The sequence below is a fragment of the Labeo rohita genome, chromosome 10 (genome assembly GCF_022985175.1).
Source record: "Labeo rohita strain BAU-BD-2019 chromosome 10, IGBB_LRoh.1.0, whole genome shotgun sequence".
Classification (NCBI taxonomy): Eukaryota; Metazoa; Chordata; class Actinopteri; order Cypriniformes; family Cyprinidae; genus Labeo; species Labeo rohita.
This window is the reverse complement of record NC_066878.1, coordinates 1,922,819-1,943,630: the sequence shown is the minus strand read 5'-3', so window position 1 is coordinate 1,943,630 and position 20,812 is coordinate 1,922,819. Positions and strand designations below refer to the sequence as shown.

The following is a 20,812-nucleotide window of genomic DNA, read 5'->3' as shown; positions in this document are numbered from 1 at the left end:
TGAATGGACTATATCCAAGAGGGCGTGTTTGTTTCCAGTACCCAGTCTTTCTGTTTCCAGTGTGGAGGAAACCGAGCTCTTTTATAAGCAAATACAGCAGTTACTGCTCTGATCGTTTAAATATGTTTACCTTTCTGCTCATTTGCGGAGGACTCGTCGGGTTTTACCTTCTGCTGTGCGTGACAGTGTTACGACTGCCGAAATGTAAAAGTACAGCCAAGCTGCACGGGAAGACCGTGATCGTGACTGGTATGTGTTCGCTTTTAGTGCATTTAATGTTATCTTCAAACAATCGCGCATGTCCTCATTTTATCATTATCAACAGTATATAAAACCATTAATTAAACACATTCACAGATTTGACGCTTCTTGTAAACATTCCAAAACTGACAACTCGTCCACTACGTTCACACAGGCATTCGTGTTAAGTAACTAAATCGATAAGATTGACATTTGAGCTGGTTTAACTGCAGGAGCAAACACGGGTATCGGCAAAGCCACCGCGCTGGATCTGGCGAAAAGAGGAGCTCGTGTGATTCTAGCCTGCAGGGATGAAAGCAGAGCTCAGGCTGCTGTCACAGACATCCAGAGGGTGAGAGCGAGCATAATGTATTAACTGTTGAGGATAATGGCCGTTTGTGATAAGTAAAAAATCCACTAACGTTAGGGGGCGCATGCAGGGTTGCCAGGTTTACACAACAAAACTCACCCAATTGCCACTCAAAACTACCCCATTCGCGTTTCGATGGCACATTTTTTTGTCGGGGTTCCTCTGGTAAATTCTTTCATTTTAGGGGATAAATATGACGTTATTGGGTTCGCTTTAACCCGCGGCAACAGTGTTAAAGTAGCACAATTCCGCGGGAAAATTTCGCACTTGGCAACACTGGGCGCTTGGTGTCTCAATCAAAGCCACTGAGCTGCATTTAAATCTCAGGACGTGTCTTGTTTCACAAAATTAATGTTTTAACTCTGTTAATTAGTATCTCACATGCCAACTATAATAAAATATTATATTTAAAATAATTAAAAAGCCTTAATAGCTTTCAGTTAACACCTTCTTGTTATTACTTTATTAGTTTTTTTAATCATAACGGTTCATTAACAGTAACTGGTCGGAAGAGCTACAACGTACAGTTCAACAGTGGCAATATATAAGGCCGATTTAAAAATGTTAGATGAATTAATAAGAAAGCATTTGTTGTTGTTGTTGTTAAAAACGCGAACAAAATGAGGGTCGTATCAATTTAAAAAGCTAAACTTCTTTTAACATGATAAGGCGTTTTAAAAACGCGGCGCCGAGTAACGTTAACGTTAGCTGAAAAAGCAAACGAGGCGTAAGGGTTAGTTTCTGTTTAACACATGATTTTTTAAGTTGACATTCTCGACAACATTTTTCATCACCGTTATTCTAAAAAGGGGCTAGAATTTATATTCAAATGTATATTGTTTGACATTATAACGTGAGTAAATCTTGTGAGAAAAAAAAAAAAAAAAAAAATCACGGCTTTGGACAATACATCAGGAGTTTAACTGATGTACCCCAAAGTTAACTACTCACCAAGGACACGTTACGTCTGTTGTCTTCGGAGATGTGTCTGAAGTCCGCGGTCTTTTGGTTGATATAAAATAGAGCTCCATTATGATGGACATTCCTTCATGCTGAACTTCCTTCGTTGAAATAGTCGTTAAATTGCGCGGTCTAATTGACTCCTCCCCCACATGCAGGCACATTAAAACCAATCCGTTTTTTTAACCTTATTTATTTTATTTTTTTTAAATTAAAGTGATACTAACCGTGAATAAGTGAGTAAATACATACATACATACATACATACATACATACATACATTAATTAATTAATTAATTAATTAGTATTTTCTGACGAGCCCCGGCAAGCCTTGCCCTAGTGTTCAGAAACTTCTTTTCCTATTCTTTTTGCACAATGGGATTTTTTCTTTTTAAAAAGAGCTATAAGCTGTGAACCAAACCAACCATCTTTGAGGTGAATCACATTACAAACTACTGAAAGGGAAAAAACGTCTTTAACGAGGGAAAGAAATACAATAATGAAGCACTGTAAATGACAATCAAATGACAAGTTTTATAATCATCTGTCATTTTTTATAGACCATTTCGCTAGATGTAAACAACACTGGTCCAGAAGCACTTCCTGTTTTTTTTTTTTTTTTGTTTGTTTTTTTGTTTTGTTTTTTTATTTCACATATACACATGCATCTTAAAGGTGCTAATGTAGCTTCTTCATCCAGTGAAATGTTATGTTGGTTGTATTTTTTTGTGATGTTTGTGTAAAGTTAAAAAAAAAAAGAAACAGGAAGTGTATCGGGACCAGTATGTTTACATCTGACGAAATGGTCTGTTTGATTGTGTGTATAGAAACATTGTATTTTAATTGCAAAACATGCATGTGAAATCAATGAACTGATGTGACTGTCGCACAGGAATCGGGAAACAAAGAGGTGTTGTATATGCACTTAGATCTGGCCAGTTTGAAGTCTGTGAGGTCTTTCGCTGAAAACTTTCTCAAGAAAGAATCCAGATTGGACATTCTTATCAACAACGCAGGTAGCTGCAACTGAAATGATACACTTACTAACTTTTTAATATAACTAATGCAAATCTGCCTTAGATTTAAAAACTTTTTATTGATTTTTTTTTCTGTTTGTAGGACTTGTAATTGATGGCAAGACTGAGGATGGCTTTGGAATGATCTTTGGCGTCAATCACCTCGGTCACTTCCTGTTAACCGTCCTGCTGCTGGAAAGGTTAAAAGAGTGTGGCCCCAGCAGAGTTGTGACAGTCTCTTCAATGGCCCATTCATGGGGGACAATTGATTTCAGCTCCATCAACACTCATAAAGATTTGGGTTTAGGAAATTCTGCTACTGCCTTATTAGGCTTGTACGGTCACAGCAAACTCTGCAATGTCCTTTTTACGCATGAACTGGCCAAGAGACTCAAAGGCACAAATGTCACCTGCTACAGTCTGCATCCAGGTCAGTCTGTGTTTTTTAATCTCTAAATAGCAGTACTTGATAAAATATCAAAGGTCATAAGTGATCAATGCTGACCTATTTTGTAGGGGCCATCAAAACGGAAATTGGTCGTCACAGCAATCTGTGGTGGCGGATGTTCATGGCACCGATTTTGCTGCTTTTCTTTACGGATGTAGAATCTGGAGCTCAGACGTCTCTTTATTGTGCACTTCAAGAGGGTATCGAACCCCTGAGTGGACGCTACTTCTCTAGCTGTGCAGTGCAGAATGTTTTTGCTAAAGCCAGAGATGACGCAGTAGCCAAAAAGCTTTGGGAAGTCAGCGAGAGGCTTGTTGGTTTAGCGTGAGATGATTCGTTTCATTACACCCGTATGGATTTACATTTGCACAGTCTGTTTAGTGGCACCTGTGGTTAATTGTGTTGGATAAATCAATGTTCTACATATTAAAAAAGCCTGTGTTAAACTTTGTGGTTCATAACATGCTCTGACCGCAACAAACAAGCTATTTAATTCTTCTAATAAAACTATTCTTTGATATTTTGAATGTAACACAAACCGCTGCATATATGACATGTTTTCACTTCCTGAAGTTTATTGGACAAGGTTTCCACCACATAAATCATGTTTCTTTGTCATACCAGAGTAAAGATGTAACTCGCTAGGTGTGTCTGGGGATATCAAGGCCTTACTGTGATGAATGCGTCACCTCTCCCTGTTGGAGTATGTAAAGGAACAATATGCACAATATGAACAATATCATGTGCGGATTGCTGGTGTCAAAAAATATGCCATGGAAGGCCAGTTACTCAATAACTCCATGATAATGTGACTCAAAAACGTTTGGCACCGAGTTCTATGATAATGTCATCTCTACTAAGAAATTCAAACAACATTCAATCACTTCTCAGTTTTACTAATAACTACTACAAACTTCAGCTTTGCCATCACCAGAATAAATCACACTATTTAAAATATACAAACTGTGGTGTTTGCTGTATTTTTTGGTCTCAACATCTTACCAAATAATGTTGTTAGAAAAGCTTATTCTACCCAGTGTGTGTTTTAAGTTATATCTTAACTATGATGATTATTTAATATTTGTTTAATTAAAATGTAATTGTTTATACACTTGCATGAGGTGAATTTTTTTCTAATTTATTTCATACTCTTTTGGGAGGTTGCACATTTTGTCTCAAAGAGAAACTTTGATCAGAACCAATGAGCTGTTTTCTCAGATAAAAAAAAAAAAAAAAAAAAAAAAAAAAAAAAAAAATCACACATGTTCTATTTTGTGCCAGTAATGAAAGTTTTTATATAAACATGCATTTTCTTTTTACCATAAGAAATGGATGCTTTTATCTATGTACAGATGTGGTCAAAAGTTTACATACACCTTGCAGAATCTGCTAAATGTTAATTATTTTACCAAAATAAGAGAGATCATACAAAATGTATGTTATTTTTATTTAGTACTGACCTCAATAAGATCTTTCACATAAAAGATGCCTAGTCCACAAGAGACTTAGAAAAGAAATAATAGAGAGAAATAATAGTTGAATTTATAAAAAATGACCCTGTTCAGAAGTTTACGCACACTTGATTCTTAATACTTTGTTGTTTCCTGAATGATCCACAGCTGTGTGTGGTGTTGTTGTTGTTGTTTTTTGCGATAATTGTTTATGAGTCCCGTGTTTGTCCTGAACAGTTAAACTGCCTGCCGTTTTTCAGGAAAATCCTTCAGGTCTCACAGATTCTTTGGTTTTGTAGCATTTTTGTGTATTTGAACCCTTTCCAACACACTGAGGAGAACTGAGGGACTCATATGCAACTATTACAGAAGGTTCAAACGCTCACTGATGCTCCAGAAGAAAAAACAATGCATTAAGAGCCAGGGGTGTAAACTTTTGAACAGAATGAAGATGTGTACATTTTTCTTATTTTGCCTAAATATCATATTTTTTTTCATTTAGTACTGCCCTTAAGAAGCTACAGAAGATACTTGCATTATTCCCAGAAGACAAAATAAGTCAAATTTACCCTCATCGTCAAATTCATCCATACAGTCATTGTTGGAAAGGGTTCAAAGTTCAACCAGTGACATGATAAGAGGGTTGAATGCAACGCTATCAGATTAGGTCTCATTCACCGGTTTTCAATCTTTTAAACACAATTGATGCCTTTTAATTTATTTAATCAAAAATATCAATGTTATTTTTTATTATTTCTATTTATTTAAATCTATCTAGCTATCTATCCCATCCTCAAACTTTGGACGCCCTAGCACTTTTTTGCCGCCTCTTAGTGGTCCCCGGACTTCAAACCTGGACCATATCAAGAGACCATCTTAAAATCTTTTTAAATAATATTTTCGAACACCCTAGAAACATGGCCATCATGCTTTCAAAATGTCATCAACAGAAGCCAGTTAGCAACTTAATGGCAACGTGGTCATGAGTTTTGCATGGGTAAGGAAGGAGCACTTATATTTTCCCTCAGTTACTGTAAAAAAACAGCCATTCAGTCAGTGAAGTGAATAAAAGCAGCGTAATAATGGTATAATGTTTAATAGCTTGGGGTGTTTGGACTTGGGTTTTGTAATCTGAATGGACTATACCCAGGAGGGCGTATTTGGCTCTAGCACCAGTCTTCCTGTTCCCAGTGTGGAGGAAAACGAGCACTTGCATGAGCAAATAAAGCAGTTACTGCTCTGATCGTTTGAATATGTTTACCTTTCTGCTCATTTGCGGAGGACTCGTCGGGTTTTACCTGCTGCTGTACGTGACGGTGTTGCGACAGCAAAGATGTAAAAGTACAGCTAAGCTGCACGGGAAGACCGTGATCGTGACTGGTATGTGTTCGCTTTTAGTGCAGTTGATATTCTCTTCGAAAAGGCAGGCAAGTTCTCATTGTATCATTATTAATAGTTTTGAAAACTTTTACAGATTCGACGCTTCTCGTAAACATTCCGTGCGTGCTAACTCGTCCACTAACGTTTACACAGGCATTCGTGATAAGCAACTGAACAGATAAGATTGACGTCTGAGCTGGTTTAATTGCAGGAGCAAACACGGGTATCGGCAAAGCCACCGCGCTGGATCTGGCGAAAAGAGGAGCTCGTGTGATTCTAGCCTGCAGGGATGAAAGCAGAGCTCAGGCTGCTGTCACAGACATCCAGAGGGTGAGAGCGAGCATAATGTGTTAACTGTTGAGGATAATGGCTGTTTCTAATAAGACGAAAATCAAAGTTCAACTGGGGGCGCATGCTGTCTCATTCAAAGCCACTGAGCTGCATTGTGTCTTGTTTCACAAATGTTTCATATTTTAACTATGTTATTTGGTATCTTATATACAAACCCGCAGCACTATAAACATATTATATATAAAATAATTAAAAAGCATTAATAGTTTTTAGTAAAAACCTTGTTAAAACTTTTACTGAAGCTGAATTAATAAGAAAGCGTTGTAGATTTTTTTAAAAAGTTATACTTATTTTAACACAACACAGTGTTTTAAAAATGTGGCATGAGGAGATGAAAAAGCAAACAAGGCGACTTCTCGTTTAAACTTCTAACATATTATCGAAAAACAACATTTTTCATCATCAAGAAAGTTCAATAATTTATATCTGAATCTATGTATGAAATCAATGAATGCATGCATGTAAAGTCAATCAACTGATGTGACTTGGCACACAGGAATCGGGAAACAAAGAGGTGTTGTATATGCACTTAGATCTGGCCAGTTTGAAGTCTGTGAGGTCTTTCGCTGAAAACTTTCTCAAGAAAGAATCCAGATTGGACATTCTTATCAACAACGCAGGTAGCTATCAAAAATATGCAATTGCAATGATACAGTTATTAACTTTTTAAGATAAACTTAATACTGATTTTTTGATTCTGTGTTTGTAGGACTTTTAGTTGGTGGCAGGACTGAGGATGGCTTTGGAAGGATCTTTGGCGTCAATCACCTTGGTCACTTTCTGTTAACCGTCCTGCTGCTGGAAAGGCTAAAACAGTGCGGCCCCAGTAGAGTTGTGACAGTCTCTTCAGATGCCCATTGGTGGGGGAAAATTGATTTCGACTGCATCAACACTCATAAAGACTTGGGATTAGGAAATTCCGCAGTGGCCATAATGACTTTGTATGGTCACAGCAAACTCTGCAATGTCCTTTTTACGCATGAACTGGCTAAGAGACTCAAAGGCACAAATGTCACCTGCTACAGTCTTCATCCAGGTCAGTTTGTGTTATTTAGTCTCAAAGCAGTACTTGATAAAATATCACAGGTCATAAGTGATCAGTGCTGATTTATTTTGTAGGGGCCATCAAAACGGAAATTGGTCGCCACACCAATATTTGGTGGCGTTTGGTTCTGGCACCGTTTTTGCTGCTCTTTTTTTTTGACGTGGAATCTGGAGCTCAGACATCTCTTTACTGTGCACTTCAAGAGGGAATCGAATCTCTGAGTGGACGCTACTTCTCTAGCTGTACAGTGCAGAATGTTTCTGCTAAAGCCAGTGATGATGCAGTAGCCAAAAAGCTTTGGGAAGTCAGCGAGAGGCTGGTTGGTTTAGCTTGAGCTCATCAGTTTCATTACACCTGTATGTGGCACCTGTGTTGGATAAATCTGTGTTTCTGCATATTATAAAAAGTCAAATTTTGCAGTTTGCTCAGAATGCAAAAAACAAGCTGATTAACTCTTCTAATAAAAATGTTTATTTTGCTGTACCTTGCTATCCCTTCCTGCCTCCTAGTGGTCTCCAGACCAGAATATCTTAAAATCTCCAACACCCTAGAAACATGACAGGGGTAAAACTGTAGTGATGGGTCATTCTTGAAAGATTTGTTCATTTTGAACAAATCTTTAATGTGACTCGGAACGATAGAGTCGTCTCGGGAAGTGATTCATTCAGTCGCGCATGCGCAACATCCTATTAGGTTCTGTACTGGAATTAGTTCATTTGTTTTGAGTCTTCGGGTTTTTAGAGTTGTTCGTTCACCTTATGGGGCTGTCACGTGATGAACGAACGACTCAAACCCGAAGACTCGAGAGATGACCTAATCAATTCTTTTTCCGACTGCGTTGGTTAGCTAATTGGGCTGTCAGGTGATAAATGAACGACTCAAACCCGAAAACTTGTCAGATAAGAGGTGAGGTGAGCTAATCATAGACTAAAGACTCAGGTAAACAATGAATTAATCTTTTCTGTTTCTTATAGCATTATAGTTTTGTTTTGTTTGAAGTGTGATCAATGTTTGTGTAAGCAGTAGATGTGTTAGGGAGGTAACAGGTAACATTTTAATTATATTTTGCTAATTAGAATGAAATGAACGAAATGACTCGGAAAAAGATTTGTTCATTTTGCTGAACCAGACTCAAAGGTCCGAGTTGGTAAAATGATCCGAACTTCCCATCACTATAAAACTGCAGACTGGAGATCTCCAAATGGGGGTGGGTACTCCAAAATAGGGTGTGGCTTCCTCTCTTTGACAGAAAGGCACATGACACGCATGTGCAATTCTTGCCCCCAATCCATTTCAGTGCAAACTCCGCCCCACAGCTGATTTTAAAGATTTTATTGGTTGTGTCAATCACAATGTTGAATTCCTACACTATGCTACATGCTACCCTAAACCTACCCCATATCTTACCCTAACCTTAACCAGTGGATTTGACTGCCCAGCGGAATTGGTGCTGAATAACGTGACAGATAAACAGTTAATAAGATTATGTGATATGAGATCGTCGGGCCGTTCTATAACACCCCAACCGGACCTCACTGGAAAACTGGACCTTTTTAGTTGCATCCAGCGTCACTACCCCCTCCTACCCTACGAATTTCAAGCCGTGGGACGCTCCCACTGCTTAAAACAAAGTGATAGAGTAAGACGTTTCCCCTGCGCTTCACTGGGACGGCTCGCGGGAGAGCTTGTGGGTGATTCCTGTTTATTTCATTAACCACTGGCCACAAACTTTGGGGCTCTCCTCTCATTGAGCATATTTATTTATATATCATACTTTATTTTATTTGAGATCAACTACAAACAATGTTTCATTTATAAAGTTTAGTTTTGAAATGTAAGTCAATAACAATACGCTGAAGCTAGAGCCAATGGGGAAAGTCTTTGCGTGACGAGACCCCGCCCCATTTTGGAGGTTCTGCCCACTTTTGGAGTTCCCACCCCATTTTGGAGATCTCCGGTCTGCAGTTATATATACTTGGGAAACATGGACATGGTTTCAAAATTTCATCAACAGAAGCCAGTTAGCACCTTAACAGCAATGTGGTCGTGAGTTTTGGATTAGTAAAGAGCACTCATATTATCCCCCAGTTACTGTAACAATTAGCTTTAAATATTTAAATGCCATTTCAGTCAGTGAAGTGAATAAAAGCAGCTCGACAGTAGTGTAAAGTTCAGTATAATAACTGTGAGTGTTAGTTGGGTTTTATGGCCTAAATGGACTGTATCCTGTCGTGTCGAGAAGGGTCTGGCTGCAGACATGCACCTGCACTCTCAGACCTGCGCTCTCAAACAACTGCACTTCCGGAAGTGACGTCACTTGCAGCCTATTTTATTTTTACTTTATTTTATAGATTTATTTATTTTTTTAAATTAAATCTCTCAACATTTTACAACAGTAGCCAGGTGGTGAAGACAAGAAAAAAGAAACTAAACTACAATGTCACTCGCAATCGCCACCTGCACTCTCAGCTACCTCCGACATCACTTGCAATCCACACAAATGGTGCGTGTTGCCAATAGAGACAAGACGCTGTGGTCGTTAAATGATTAAAACTAATTTAATAGCATAATGTACAGGGTCCTGCAAGTCATCTGTAGGAGATTAAAACAAGACCCGCAAATCCGTGGCCACAGAACAGCAGAATATGAACACAATGCACAAAGTCTCTCGTTAAGCTTTTTCCTCCCGTAGAAACCATTAATACTTGATATGGCTTAATGTATTAAGATACATTAAGTGCCATTAAATGATCAAATTTGTAATATAATTTATTAATTTAATGTACTTCAAGGAAAGTATATGGCCATGAACACAATGCGCAAACTTTCACTTTTATACTTGCCCAGCAAATGCCTAATGTGGCAAAACGGACTAAGATGATAAAGACCAAATTCAATATGAACCTTACTGTTGTCAAACGATATACCAGCAGATATGAACGCGCCATAAGAAAGGCATTATGTGATATTAAAAGGACCAACTCTGTATAGGCAAGCAGACGTGCGGAGAACGCAATGCGTTAAACAGACGTTTTCCTCCCGTAGAAAATCAATATAAACAAAAGACAATGATATAAAACAGCTGTAGAGATTATTCTTTATGGGAAAACGCAAATGTACGCAGCGTTGCGTTTATTCTGGGCTCACCTGCTTGTGTGTAGTTGTTTTAATAATGAATAGGAGCATATTAAGTTTAGACTTTATCATCTTAATCTGTTATGCCACATTATGCCACGCTTTGCAAAGGAAACATATAGCCTACATATACATTATATTAATAAACTGTATATCGAATTTGATCTTTTAATTGCATCTTAATACATTAAGCCATATTAAGTGTTAATGGTTGTCTACGGGAGGAAAACGCTTAACGAGAGACTACATATTCTCTCGTTGATATTCTGCTTCATGTTCATATTCGTTCATATTCTGCTGTTCTATGGCCACGGATTTGCGGGTCTTGTTTTTAATCTCCTACAGATGACTTGCAGGACCCTGTACGTTATGCTAAATTAGTTTTAATCGTTTAACCACCACAGCGTCTTGTCTCTTTTGGCAACACGCACCATCTGTGTGGATTGCAAATGATGTCGTGGGTAGCAGACATTGTAATTTAGTTTTTTTTTTCTTGTCTTCACCACTTGGCTATTGTTGTAAACGTCAATTTAAAAAAATAACTAGATAGTAAAGTTCGTAGACAAACTTTAAGTTGGCTTGAAAAAGCCTAGCCAGAAAGGTTTAAAACTTTTAAGTTAAGTTTGACTGTTTTCGGTTTAAAATAGTTTGAAAGATTAAAGTCTGAATGTTTTGAAGGCAATACAGTCTATTAGAAAAACAGATAGATATGGTGTTGCTGTGTGGTTGCTAGGTTACTCAGGGTGGTTGCTAGGATGCCTGGGGTGGTTGCTAGGGTGTTGCTATGTGGTTGCTAGGTTATCCAGTGTGGTTGCTAGGGCGGTTGCTAAGGTGTTGCTAGGCAGTTGCTAGGATACTCAGGGTGGTTGCTAGTGTTTTACTATGTGGTTGTTAGGGTATCCAGGGCGGTTGCTAGGGTGTTGCTAGGTGGTTGCTAGGGTACTCAGGCTGGTTGCTAAGGTGTTGCTAAGCGGTTGCTAGAGTACTCAGGGTGGTTGCTATTTAAGTTGCTAGGTGGTTGCTATGCTACCTGGGGTGGTTGCTAAGGTGTTGTTAGGCAGTTGCTAAGGTACTCAGTTTGGTTGCTAGGGTGTTGCTATTTGGTTGCTATGCTTCCTGGGATGGTTACTAAGTTGTTGCTAGGTGGTTGCTAGGGTACTCAGGGTGTTTGCTAGGGTGTTGCTATGCGGTTGCTAGGGTACCCGGGGGTGGTTGCTAAAGTGTTGCTCGGCGGTTGCTAGGGTACCCGGGGTGGTTGCTAAGGTGTTGCTAGGCGGTTGCTAGGGTACTCCAGGTGATTGCTATGGTGTTACTATCATGTTGGTACCATGATAAGCAAGTTTAACATGTTACTAGCATGTTACTAGCATGTTTCTAACATGATTAGCATGTTACTAGCATGATTCTAGCATGATTAGCAAGTGCTAGCATGATTAGCATGTTGTTATGTTTCTAGCATGATTAGCATGTTACTAGCATGATTCTAACATGGTTAGCAAGTTACTAGCATGTTTCTAGGATGATTAGCACATTACTAGCATAATTCTAGCATGATTAGCAAGATACTAACATGATTCTAGCATGATTAGCAAGTTACTAACACGATTAACATGTTACTAGCATGTTTCTAGCATCATTAGCATGTTACTAGCATGATTCTAGCATGATTAACATGTTACTAGCATGTTGTTGGCATAATTAGCATGATTAGCATACTGCTAACATGATTTAAATAGATTAGAAATATTAGATGAGTTTGAATGAGTTTAAATGGATTAGTAATAGTACATAGAAGTGAAGCTTCATTTAGTCTCAAAGGATTCTTGGAGTTTACATTTGAATTTTGACAGTTGGAGCTGGCTCATTTGAACATTCCGTCAATGTAAGTCTGGGATTTTTTGGTGGTTTTGACAGTTTGGTTTTACAAAAACCGTAAGCCAGATCAGTTAGAAAAGATATAGCGACCCGAGTCAGACCAGTGTGCAGGTCTGGGGCGAGTTTGGTGGCTGTAGCTTAAAAGCTCTAGGAGGAGATACGTTTTAAAAAAGGGTCTCAGAAGAAGAAGAAGAAGAAGAAGAAGAAGAAGAAGAAGAAGAAGTTTAAATACAATATCAGTAAGTTGGCTTTTTCAAGCCAACTTAATAAATATGTAAAATAAAGTAAAAAATAAAACAGACTGCAAATAAGGTCACTTGCAGAAGTGCAGGTGTCTGAGAGTGCAGGTGCATGTCTGCAGCCAGACCCTATTGGGGGCCGGTTTGGCTCCAGCACCCAGTCTTCCTGTTACCACTTTGGAGGAGGTGGCTCTTTCATAAGCAAATATAGCAGTTACTGCTCTGATCGTTTTAATATGTTTACCGTTCTACTCATTTGCGGAGGACTCGTCGCGTTTTACCTGCTGCTGTACGTGACGGTTTTGCGACTACCAAAATGTCAAAGTACAACCAAGCTGCACGGGAAGACCGTGATCGTGACTGGTATGTGTTCGGTTTTAGTGCATTTTGATATTCTCTTAAAACAGTGACGCATATCATCATTTTACCATTATAAATAGCTTTAAAACTATTACATTAAAACTTTTACTCCATGCGTGTTGACAACTCGTCCACTAACATTCGTGATAAGCAACTGAACAGATAAAACTCTGACATTTGAGCTGGTTTAATTGCAGGAGCAAACACGGGTATCGGAAAAGCCACCGCGCTGGATTTGGCGAAAAGAGGAGCTCGTGTGATTCTAGCCTGCAGGGATGAAAGCAGAGCTCAGGCTGCTGTCACAGACATCCAGAGGGTGAGAGCGAGTATTATGTATTACTGTTGAGGATAATGGCCGTTCTGATAAGTCAAAAATCCACTAGAGGGCGCATGGTGTCTCATTCCAGTGTTGCAAAGTCCTGTGATTTCCGGCGGAATTGGGCTACTTTAATATTGTTGCCGCGGGGTGTTTTTGATGTCCGCGGGTTGAATCGACCCCAATAACGTCATATTTAGCCCCTGACATGAGAATTTGCCAGCGGAACCGCGACAAAAAAAACATGCATGTTATCCACCAGAAAGCAATTTTTAATGGGACCCCCGTTTGTTGTAAAAACCTTTTAAAAAGTCTTTTATCCCCAAATTTTGTATGTATGCAAATTGTATAATATTCAAGGTTCACATTTCTAGTAATTGTGCAGTTAATTCTCATATTGTATTTTCATAAAGTTTTGAAATATTTGTCCTCTCCCCAAATTTATCACTACCAAAACACAGTAATATATAATTTAGTAAGAAGGGTTATACTGACCTATTAAGATTTTGCTTACATCTTCCCTGTAAATATACAGTACTGTGCAAAAGTTTTAGGCCACTAGTATTTCCACCAGCTAAAAAATGATTTAAAGTAAGTTATTTCTATCTTTTGCTGTAGTGTGTCAGTAAAAAATATCGGTTTACATTTCCAAACATTCTGTTTGCCATTAATTGTAATAGTCTAGTGAGATTTTTGTTTGCACAAAGAGTCTGACAACAGCCTGTGCTCCATACAGAAATCTGATCTCATCATCATCCAGTCTTCCTGGAATGACATGAAGTAACAGAACAAACTGAAACAGAGTAAATCCAGATAAACTGTGGCAACGTCTCCAAGATGCTTAAAGAGACCTACCTGCAAAACTACTTGAAAAATTTTGCGCAAGTGCACCTAGGACAAAAGCTGCTGTAAGCACAAAGAATGGTCGCACCAAATATCGATTTCATTTAGTTAATAGAAGGTAATTGATAAAGAAAATCTATTTATGACAGCATCCTCATTTTACAGCATTTTTACACAGGTGCCTAAAACTTTTAACAGCGCTGCAGCTTTGCAGGTAGGTTTCTTGAAGCATCCTGGAGACTTTGTCACAGTTTTTCTGGATTTAGTCTGTCTGAGTTTGTTCTGTTTCTTCATGTCATTCCAGACAGACTGGATGATGATGAGATCAGAACTCTGTGCAGAGCACTCGCTGTTGTCAGACTCTGTGTGCAAACAAAAATCTCACTGGATTATTACGATTAATGGCAAAATGAATGTTTGGAAATGTAATCTGATATTTCCTACTGACACACTACAGCAAAAGACAGACTTTAACTGACTTCAAACTATTTTTTAGCTGATGAAAATACTAGTGGCCTAAGACTTTTGCACAGTACTGTATATATTTTTCTATTTTATTAAAAAGGTAAATCAATAACAATTACAATTTTAACAATATTTCAAGTGTGATTTATAAGATTTGTTGTATTTTGAATCCAATTTTTCTTTGTAAAAGGCAAAAGATGATCATACTGATTTTAAACTTAATAATTTATTAGTTTGAATATACACTAAACCAAACACTATCATAACATCTCAGCTGATAATTCAGTATACTGTATTTTCAACAAAACATCCCATGTTCGTCATGGTCATGGTCAACAGTAATGTTTTGGTAGCAACCACATCACATTACAGAATTTTAACTCACATATAAAAAACACAACTAAAACACTAAAATACAAAAAAAAAATTGCATAACTGTGCTAAAATTTTTGTCACTTTTGTGACTACCGAAACAATGATTACATGTTTCAGTCATGACTGTTACAGTAGAAACAATTTTGGATACTTTTGAACCTAGCTCAAAGATGCTAATCAGCACATGGTTAGCTAGCACAGTTCTGAACAGTTGTACACTAAAAACTAAATGTTATGGAATAACCCCAAAAAAAAAGATTGTGTTTTATTGTAGAAAAATGGTGTTCGGTAGTGACAAGTTACACAGATTTTTCATACTTTTGAACACATTTACCTCAAAATGATGGGGCCTATCTACTCACACCTTGTAACTATGAGAGACATAAATGTGACATAAATATTTCCTGATCATAAGGGTGTAGTTAAAATCAGTCTCAGCCAATGGACTAAAATGTACACTTTTCAGTAGGTTTTTTTTTAACACAAAGTTTCATGATTTACAAAGAAAATATAAAATACTTTTTTTTTTTGAACTGCCTTTTTTTTTTAAAAATCAACAAGATATTTTTAAAAACAACAATGGAATAAAATGCAAGCATTATTTCAACATCATTTTCATAAGTTAATATTTAGGGGTTAGGGTTTAGGACAGCCATCTCTGAATTTTAAGTACCCACTAAATTATGTTTTTATATATATTAAGCTTGTTGATATTTTAAACATTATTGTGGGTTTCAGTAAATATCTAAGATCTAAGATCCTTTTATTGAAGAACATCTAAGATTTAAATACTTAAATGCTTTTTAAATGTGTTTTTTGATTGTGGGACAACAGTTTGAACCAATTCTGTAGAATGGCCCATATAAATTTGCAGAATTAATGCAGGAATGTATAAAATCAGTGAATGTATGCATGAGAAGTCAATGACCTGATGTGATTGTCGCACAGGAATCAGGAAACAAAGAGGTGTTGTATATGCACTTAGATCTGGCCAGTTTGAAGTCTGTGAGGTCTTTCGCTGAAAACTTTCTCAAGAAAGAATCCAGATTGGACATTCTTATCAGCAATGCAGGTAGCTATCAAAAATATGCAATTGCAACTTTAAGATAACTAACTCAAAATCTGCCTTGAGTTTAAAAACTATATTTGTTTGTAGGACTTGTAATGGGTGGCAAGACTGAGGATGGCTTTGGAAGGATTTTTGGCGTCAATCACCTCGGCCACTTTCTGTTAACCGTCCTGCTGCTAGAAAGGTTAAAAGAGTGCGGCCCCAGCAGAGTTGTGACAGTCTCTTCGAATGCCCATTCATGGGGGACAATTGATTTCAACTGCATCAACACTCATAAAGATTTGGGTTTAGGAAATTCCACAGTGGCATTAATAAAGTTGTACAATAACAGCAAACTCTGCAATGTCCTCTTTACGCATGAACTGGCTAAGAGACTCAAAGGCACAAATGTCACCTGCTACAGTGTGCATCCAGGTCAGTGTTATTTCATCTCTAAGAAGCTGTACTTGATAAAATATCACAGGTCATAAGTGATCAATGCTGATTTATTTTGTAGGGGGCATCAAAACGGAAATCAGTCGGCATGTCAATCTATGGTGGCGACTGTTCGCAGTACCGCTTTTGATGCTTTTCTTTTCGGACGTGGAATCTGGAGCTCAGACGTCTCTTTACTGTGCACTTCAAGAGGGTATTGAACCCCTGAGTGGACGCTACTTCTCTAGATGTGCGGTGCAGAATGTTTCTGCTAAAGCCAAAGATGATACAGTAGCCAAAAAGCTTTGGGAAGTCAGCGAGAGGCTTGTTGGTTTGGCATGAGGTAATCGGTTTCATTACACCTGTGTTGGATAAATCTGTGTTTCTGCATATTATAAAAAGCCTGTGTCAAATTTTGCAGTTCATAACATGCTATGACTGCAACAAACAAGCTGTTTAATTCTTATAATAAAAACGTTCTTTGATTATTTTACAGATGGTATCACTAAAGGGGAAACATATTTTGAATGTAACACAAATCGCTGCATATATGACACGTTTTCACTTAAGTTTAAGGGACTAAGTTTCCACCACATAAATCATGTTTCTTTGTCATACCAGAGTAAGGACGCAACTCCCTGGGTGTGTCTGGGGATACCGAAGCCTTACTGTGTTGAATGTGTCACCTCTCCCAGTTGGAGTATGTAATTGATTTAGTAAAGGAACAACATGCACTATCACCTACGCATCGCAGGTGTCAAAAAATACGTCAATGGATGCCAAAACTTTGAACCCAGTTACTCAATAACTATGTTAATGTGACTCAAAATAGTTTGGCACTGAGTTCTATGGTTACATCATCCCCAATAGGAAATTCAAACAACATTAAATCACTTCTTAATTTTACTAATAACCACTACAAACATCAGCTTTGCCATCACCAGAATAAATTTAAATTTAAATATATTAAAATGGAGTATGGTAGGATTTTAAATAATATACATTTAAATTTTAATTTAACAACCTTGTTTTTATTTTGGCCAATCTGTGTGTGTTTTTTGGTTTTTACACATTATGTTTACCTGTGATGGTAATTTAATATTCAATACAGTCAGGGATTAAAACTGTATTTAATAAAATACACAGAAAATAAAACAGCTCATATAAAAGTTATAAGAAATATGTTGAGCTCCTGATAGACCAGCATTTTGTAAATGTGAAGTGCCTTTAACTGATCTGTTGTGTACAAACCAACGTAGCCCATTTTTAAGACTTTCCACCTCTGCTCCATATTCGTTCATAAAACATGACAAGATATTAAGATAAATGAGCAATTTTGGCCTTGAACGGTCTATTGTTCACTTGAGCACGTGCAAACCGGTTTCGTTGAGAGCTCATATGGGGTGATGGAGTAAAACCCCGGACTGGTTTATCAGGTTCTGGTCCGGGCGGAGTACATAAAAACCGCCCGCAGACTCCTGCATTCGGTCGCAATCATGATCTATCTCATCATTCCCGTTGCGCTCGTCGCAGCTCTTTATGTCGTCTTGGTGGAGACGTTGTTTAAGAAATCAACATGTAAAGGAACCGCTGATTTGTCTGGGAAAACGGCTATTATTACAGGTGAGGTTTTTGATAAACATTCTTACCTCAGGTAAATGTCGCGTTGGCGTTTTCTTCAAATCTGCAATCTTCAAAACGCTGGAAAGCAGGCTTGTTTTTTTAGTTTTACACATGAGATGTTTGGTTTGCTGTTTCAGGCGGGAATACTGGTATCGGTAAGGCCACAGCTCTAGATCTGGCTGGTCGTGGAGTAAGAGTCATTCTGGCCTGCAGAAACCAGAAGAAAGCTGAGGCAGCTATAAATGACATCAAGAAGGTGAGGACCATCACTTCTGACCACTGATTCAAGTTTTGAGTGTTTGCTGAACCTGTATTTGTCGTTCAGGCTACGGGAAGCAATGATATCCTGTTTATGGAGCTTGATCTTGGAAGCCTCAAATCTGTGAGAGCTTTTGTTGAAAACTTCCTCAAATCTGAGTCAAGACTGGATCTGCTCATTAATAATGCAGGTAAGCCAAACCCTCAAAACCGTTTCATATGTAACCTTGGATCCCGAAACCGGTCAGAAGGGTTTTTTTTTTTTTTTAATTTGAGATTTATACATCATCTGAAAGCTGAATAAATAATGATGTATAGTTTGTTAGGATAGGACAATATTTGGCCAACTATTTGAATATCTGGAGTCTTGAGGGTCCAAAAAAAAATGTAAATATTGAGAAAGGCGCTTTAAAGTTGTCCAAATGAAATTCTTGGCAATGCATATTACTAATCAAAAATTAAGTTTTGATATATTTACGGTAGAAAATTTACAAAATATCTAAATGGAATATGATCTTTATATCCTAATGATTTAATAACTTTTGCCTGTTGCTACAAATACACCTGTGCTACTTAAGACTGGTTTGGTGGTCCAGGGTCACAAATTGGATTGTACACAATCTCTGGTCAACGTATTCAGCGTATTTTTAATTTTTTTATTTTATTTTATTTATGTTTAGGTCTTGTGGCGGATGGTCGAACCGAGGATGGTTTTGGCATAGAGTTTGGTGTCAACCATCTTGGCCATTTCCTGCTCACGTGTCTTCTCCTGGACCGCCTGAAGGAGAGTCCCGCTGCTCGTGTCATCACTCTGTCCTCCATGGCTTATCGCTGGGGCAAGATTGATTTCGATTCTCTTGTCACCACCAAAGATCTGGGGTCGGGGAGATACAGCTGGCAGTTCTTCCAGGCCTACTGCAGCAGCAAACTCTGTAACGTCCTGTTCACTCACGAACTGGCTAAGAGACTGAAGGGCACAAATGTCACCTGCTACAGTGTTCATCCAGGTAAATCATACTTTAAGGAATAGTTTTTAAGTTATGTCATTATTTACCCACACTCACGTTGTTCAAAACCTGTATGACTTTTTTCCAATTCGTTTGTACATTATTCAAATTCCTCTTTTTGCGTTCCACAAATGAAGATTCATACAGGTTTGGAATGCCCCAAGGTTGAGTAAATGTTTACTAAAAAATTATTTTTTTGAAGTTTTAAATTACATTTTTGTTATTGGCATACCTTTTACAAGAAAATACAAATTCAGTCTTTCTACTTTCATGTTTCATTTTGTTACTTGCCATTTCTTTAATTATTTATGAATTTGACAAGCAATTTCTAAGTGAAAATTGTTGCAAAACCAATTTTCATAAGTGTTCTTAAGGTGAAGTCACATTAGTGAATTTATGGCAAAATTTATGTCAAAAAGGTATACTGTCAATATTTCTGTTGGCTAACATGACAAATCCAAAAAAAGAAAAAAATTGAACCCATTGGGAAATTTTTCGCCTCCAAAGTTTCCGATAATGCAGATTTCTTTTGAAAAGGCTAGATTTTGTTCTCAAAAACTGGCAAACAGATGTAAATATGACTGCACGTTTTGACTATGCATTAACAGAAGCTCCATCTGAAATCTAGTATGTACTATGTTTGGTTTAAAACCTCTGATGTACCATATCCGCTATGTTGTCACCGTCACATGACCTACCAGCATCGGTTGTGTCACTTGAATGCCATTCACAATTTCTTGTGTACTAATCATGAATATGCACTTATTTGTGTGTAAAATCAGTGTTTTTTTTTGTTTTTTGTTGTTGTTTTTTGTTTGAAGCACTGTAACGTAAAATCCCACTCCCATTGAGAATTAAACAATTAATTTAAAATAAATGAGATGATGAATAATGACATCATTTTAAAATATAAGAGCAAATGAAACCCATAGTTTTGCATGTGAGTGTGTGTGAATTCCAGATCATTGATACTAATCTAGCCTATCATCTAGAATGCGCAGAGCCATTTCTGTTTTTTGATAAACTTGATAAACTTTCATCTTAAATATTCTTTACTGAAGATGTTGAGTCACCACGACTTGTTCAGTCGGGTTTAAACAAATGCATAATATCTTTTGCAGGTATTGTAAAAACCGAGCTCTCTCGCCATGTGAGTCTCTGGCAAAAAGTGTTCATCGAGCCAGTGGCCAGACTGCTGTTCCTGGACCCCAAAACTGGAGCCCAAACGACTCTTCATTGTGCTGTTCAGGAAGGAATCGAGCATTTGAGTGGACGATATTTCTCATGCTGCGCTGTGGAGGAAGTCGGCGCCAAAGCCAAAGATGACGCGGTGGCCAAAAAGCTTTGGGAAGTCAGTGAACGGCTGAGTGGCCTTTCATAAAGCCGGAGAAACTGTTTCATTTCTGGTGGCTGGAGACTCTGTGAACTTTATTTATCCCTACAGGGGGTAAAAAAACGTATGAAGTGATGAAACTGATTGTGATATTTTTGTTTACGGACGCACAATTATTTACAAGGTTTACAGTGTTTTATATGTTTGTTTACATTAACTGCTATATGCTGGTGTGAGTG

General features: G+C 37.8%; 2 protein-coding genes across 7 annotated transcripts; both read left to right on the top strand.

The window, feature by feature from the left end:
• Window positions 1–7: 7 nt before the first annotated feature.
• On the top strand, window positions 8–16,840 carry dhrs13a.1 (dehydrogenase/reductase (SDR family) member 13a, tandem duplicate 1). 6 transcript variants are annotated; one of them, XM_051121815.1, is made up of 5 exons: window positions 8–249; window positions 13,068–13,186; window positions 15,818–15,941; window positions 16,026–16,352; window positions 16,435–16,840. In XM_051121815.1, the coding sequence occupies exons 1-5, from the start codon at window positions 123–125 to the stop codon at window positions 16,692–16,694; spliced, it is 957 nt and encodes a 318-aa protein (XP_050977772.1). In that variant the 5' UTR covers window positions 8–122; the 3' UTR covers window positions 16,695–16,840. The 6 variants fall into 6 exon arrangements, with proteins under 6 accessions (XP_050977772.1, XP_050977769.1, XP_050977770.1 ...); XM_051121812.1 differs by lacking the exons at window positions 13,068–13,186; window positions 15,818–15,941; window positions 16,026–16,352; window positions 16,435–16,840 and adding exons at window positions 474–592; window positions 2,463–2,586; window positions 2,690–3,016; window positions 3,103–4,143 and having other exon boundaries at window positions 13–249; XM_051121813.1 differs by lacking the exons at window positions 13,068–13,186; window positions 15,818–15,941; window positions 16,026–16,352; window positions 16,435–16,840 and adding exons at window positions 6,077–6,195; window positions 6,713–6,836; window positions 6,926–7,252; window positions 7,336–7,744 and having other exon boundaries at window positions 20–249.
• Window positions 16,841–16,977: 137 nt separating this feature from the next.
• On the top strand, window positions 16,978–20,811 carry dhrs13a.2 (dehydrogenase/reductase (SDR family) member 13a, tandem duplicate 2). The gene is made up of 5 exons (XM_051121810.1): window positions 16,978–17,975; window positions 18,113–18,231; window positions 18,301–18,424; window positions 18,914–19,240; window positions 20,362–20,811. Exons 1-5 carry the CDS (start codon window positions 17,849–17,851, stop codon window positions 20,619–20,621), a joined length of 957 nt encoding a protein of 318 aa, XP_050977767.1. The 5' UTR covers window positions 16,978–17,848; the 3' UTR covers window positions 20,622–20,811.
• The last annotated feature ends 1 nt before the right edge of the window (window position 20,812 follows it).

What these genes read in the sequence shown, in the direction of transcription:
- dhrs13a.1 (XM_051121815.1), top strand. Translation starts at nt 123, where the DNA reads ATGTTTACCTTTCTGCTCATTTGCGGAGGACTCGTCGGGTTTTACCTT. An exon ending in CATTCTTATCAGCAATGCAG is followed by an intron (nt 15,942 to 16,025) that starts GTAGCTATCAAA and finishes ATTTGTTTGTAG; the next exon opens with GACTTGTAATGGGTGGCAAG. An exon ending in CTGCTACAGTGTGCATCCAG is followed by an intron (nt 16,353 to 16,434) that starts GTCAGTGTTATT and finishes TTTATTTTGTAG; the next exon opens with GGGGCATCAAAACGGAAATC.
- dhrs13a.2 (XM_051121810.1), top strand. Translation starts at nt 17,849, where the DNA reads ATGATCTATCTCATCATTCCCGTTGCGCTCGTCGCAGCTCTTTATGTC. An exon ending in TCTGCTCATTAATAATGCAG is followed by an intron (nt 18,425 to 18,913) that starts GTAAGCCAAACC and finishes ATTTATGTTTAG; the next exon opens with GTCTTGTGGCGGATGGTCGA. An exon ending in CTGCTACAGTGTTCATCCAG is followed by an intron (nt 19,241 to 20,361) that starts GTAAATCATACT and finishes TATCTTTTGCAG; the next exon opens with GTATTGTAAAAACCGAGCTC.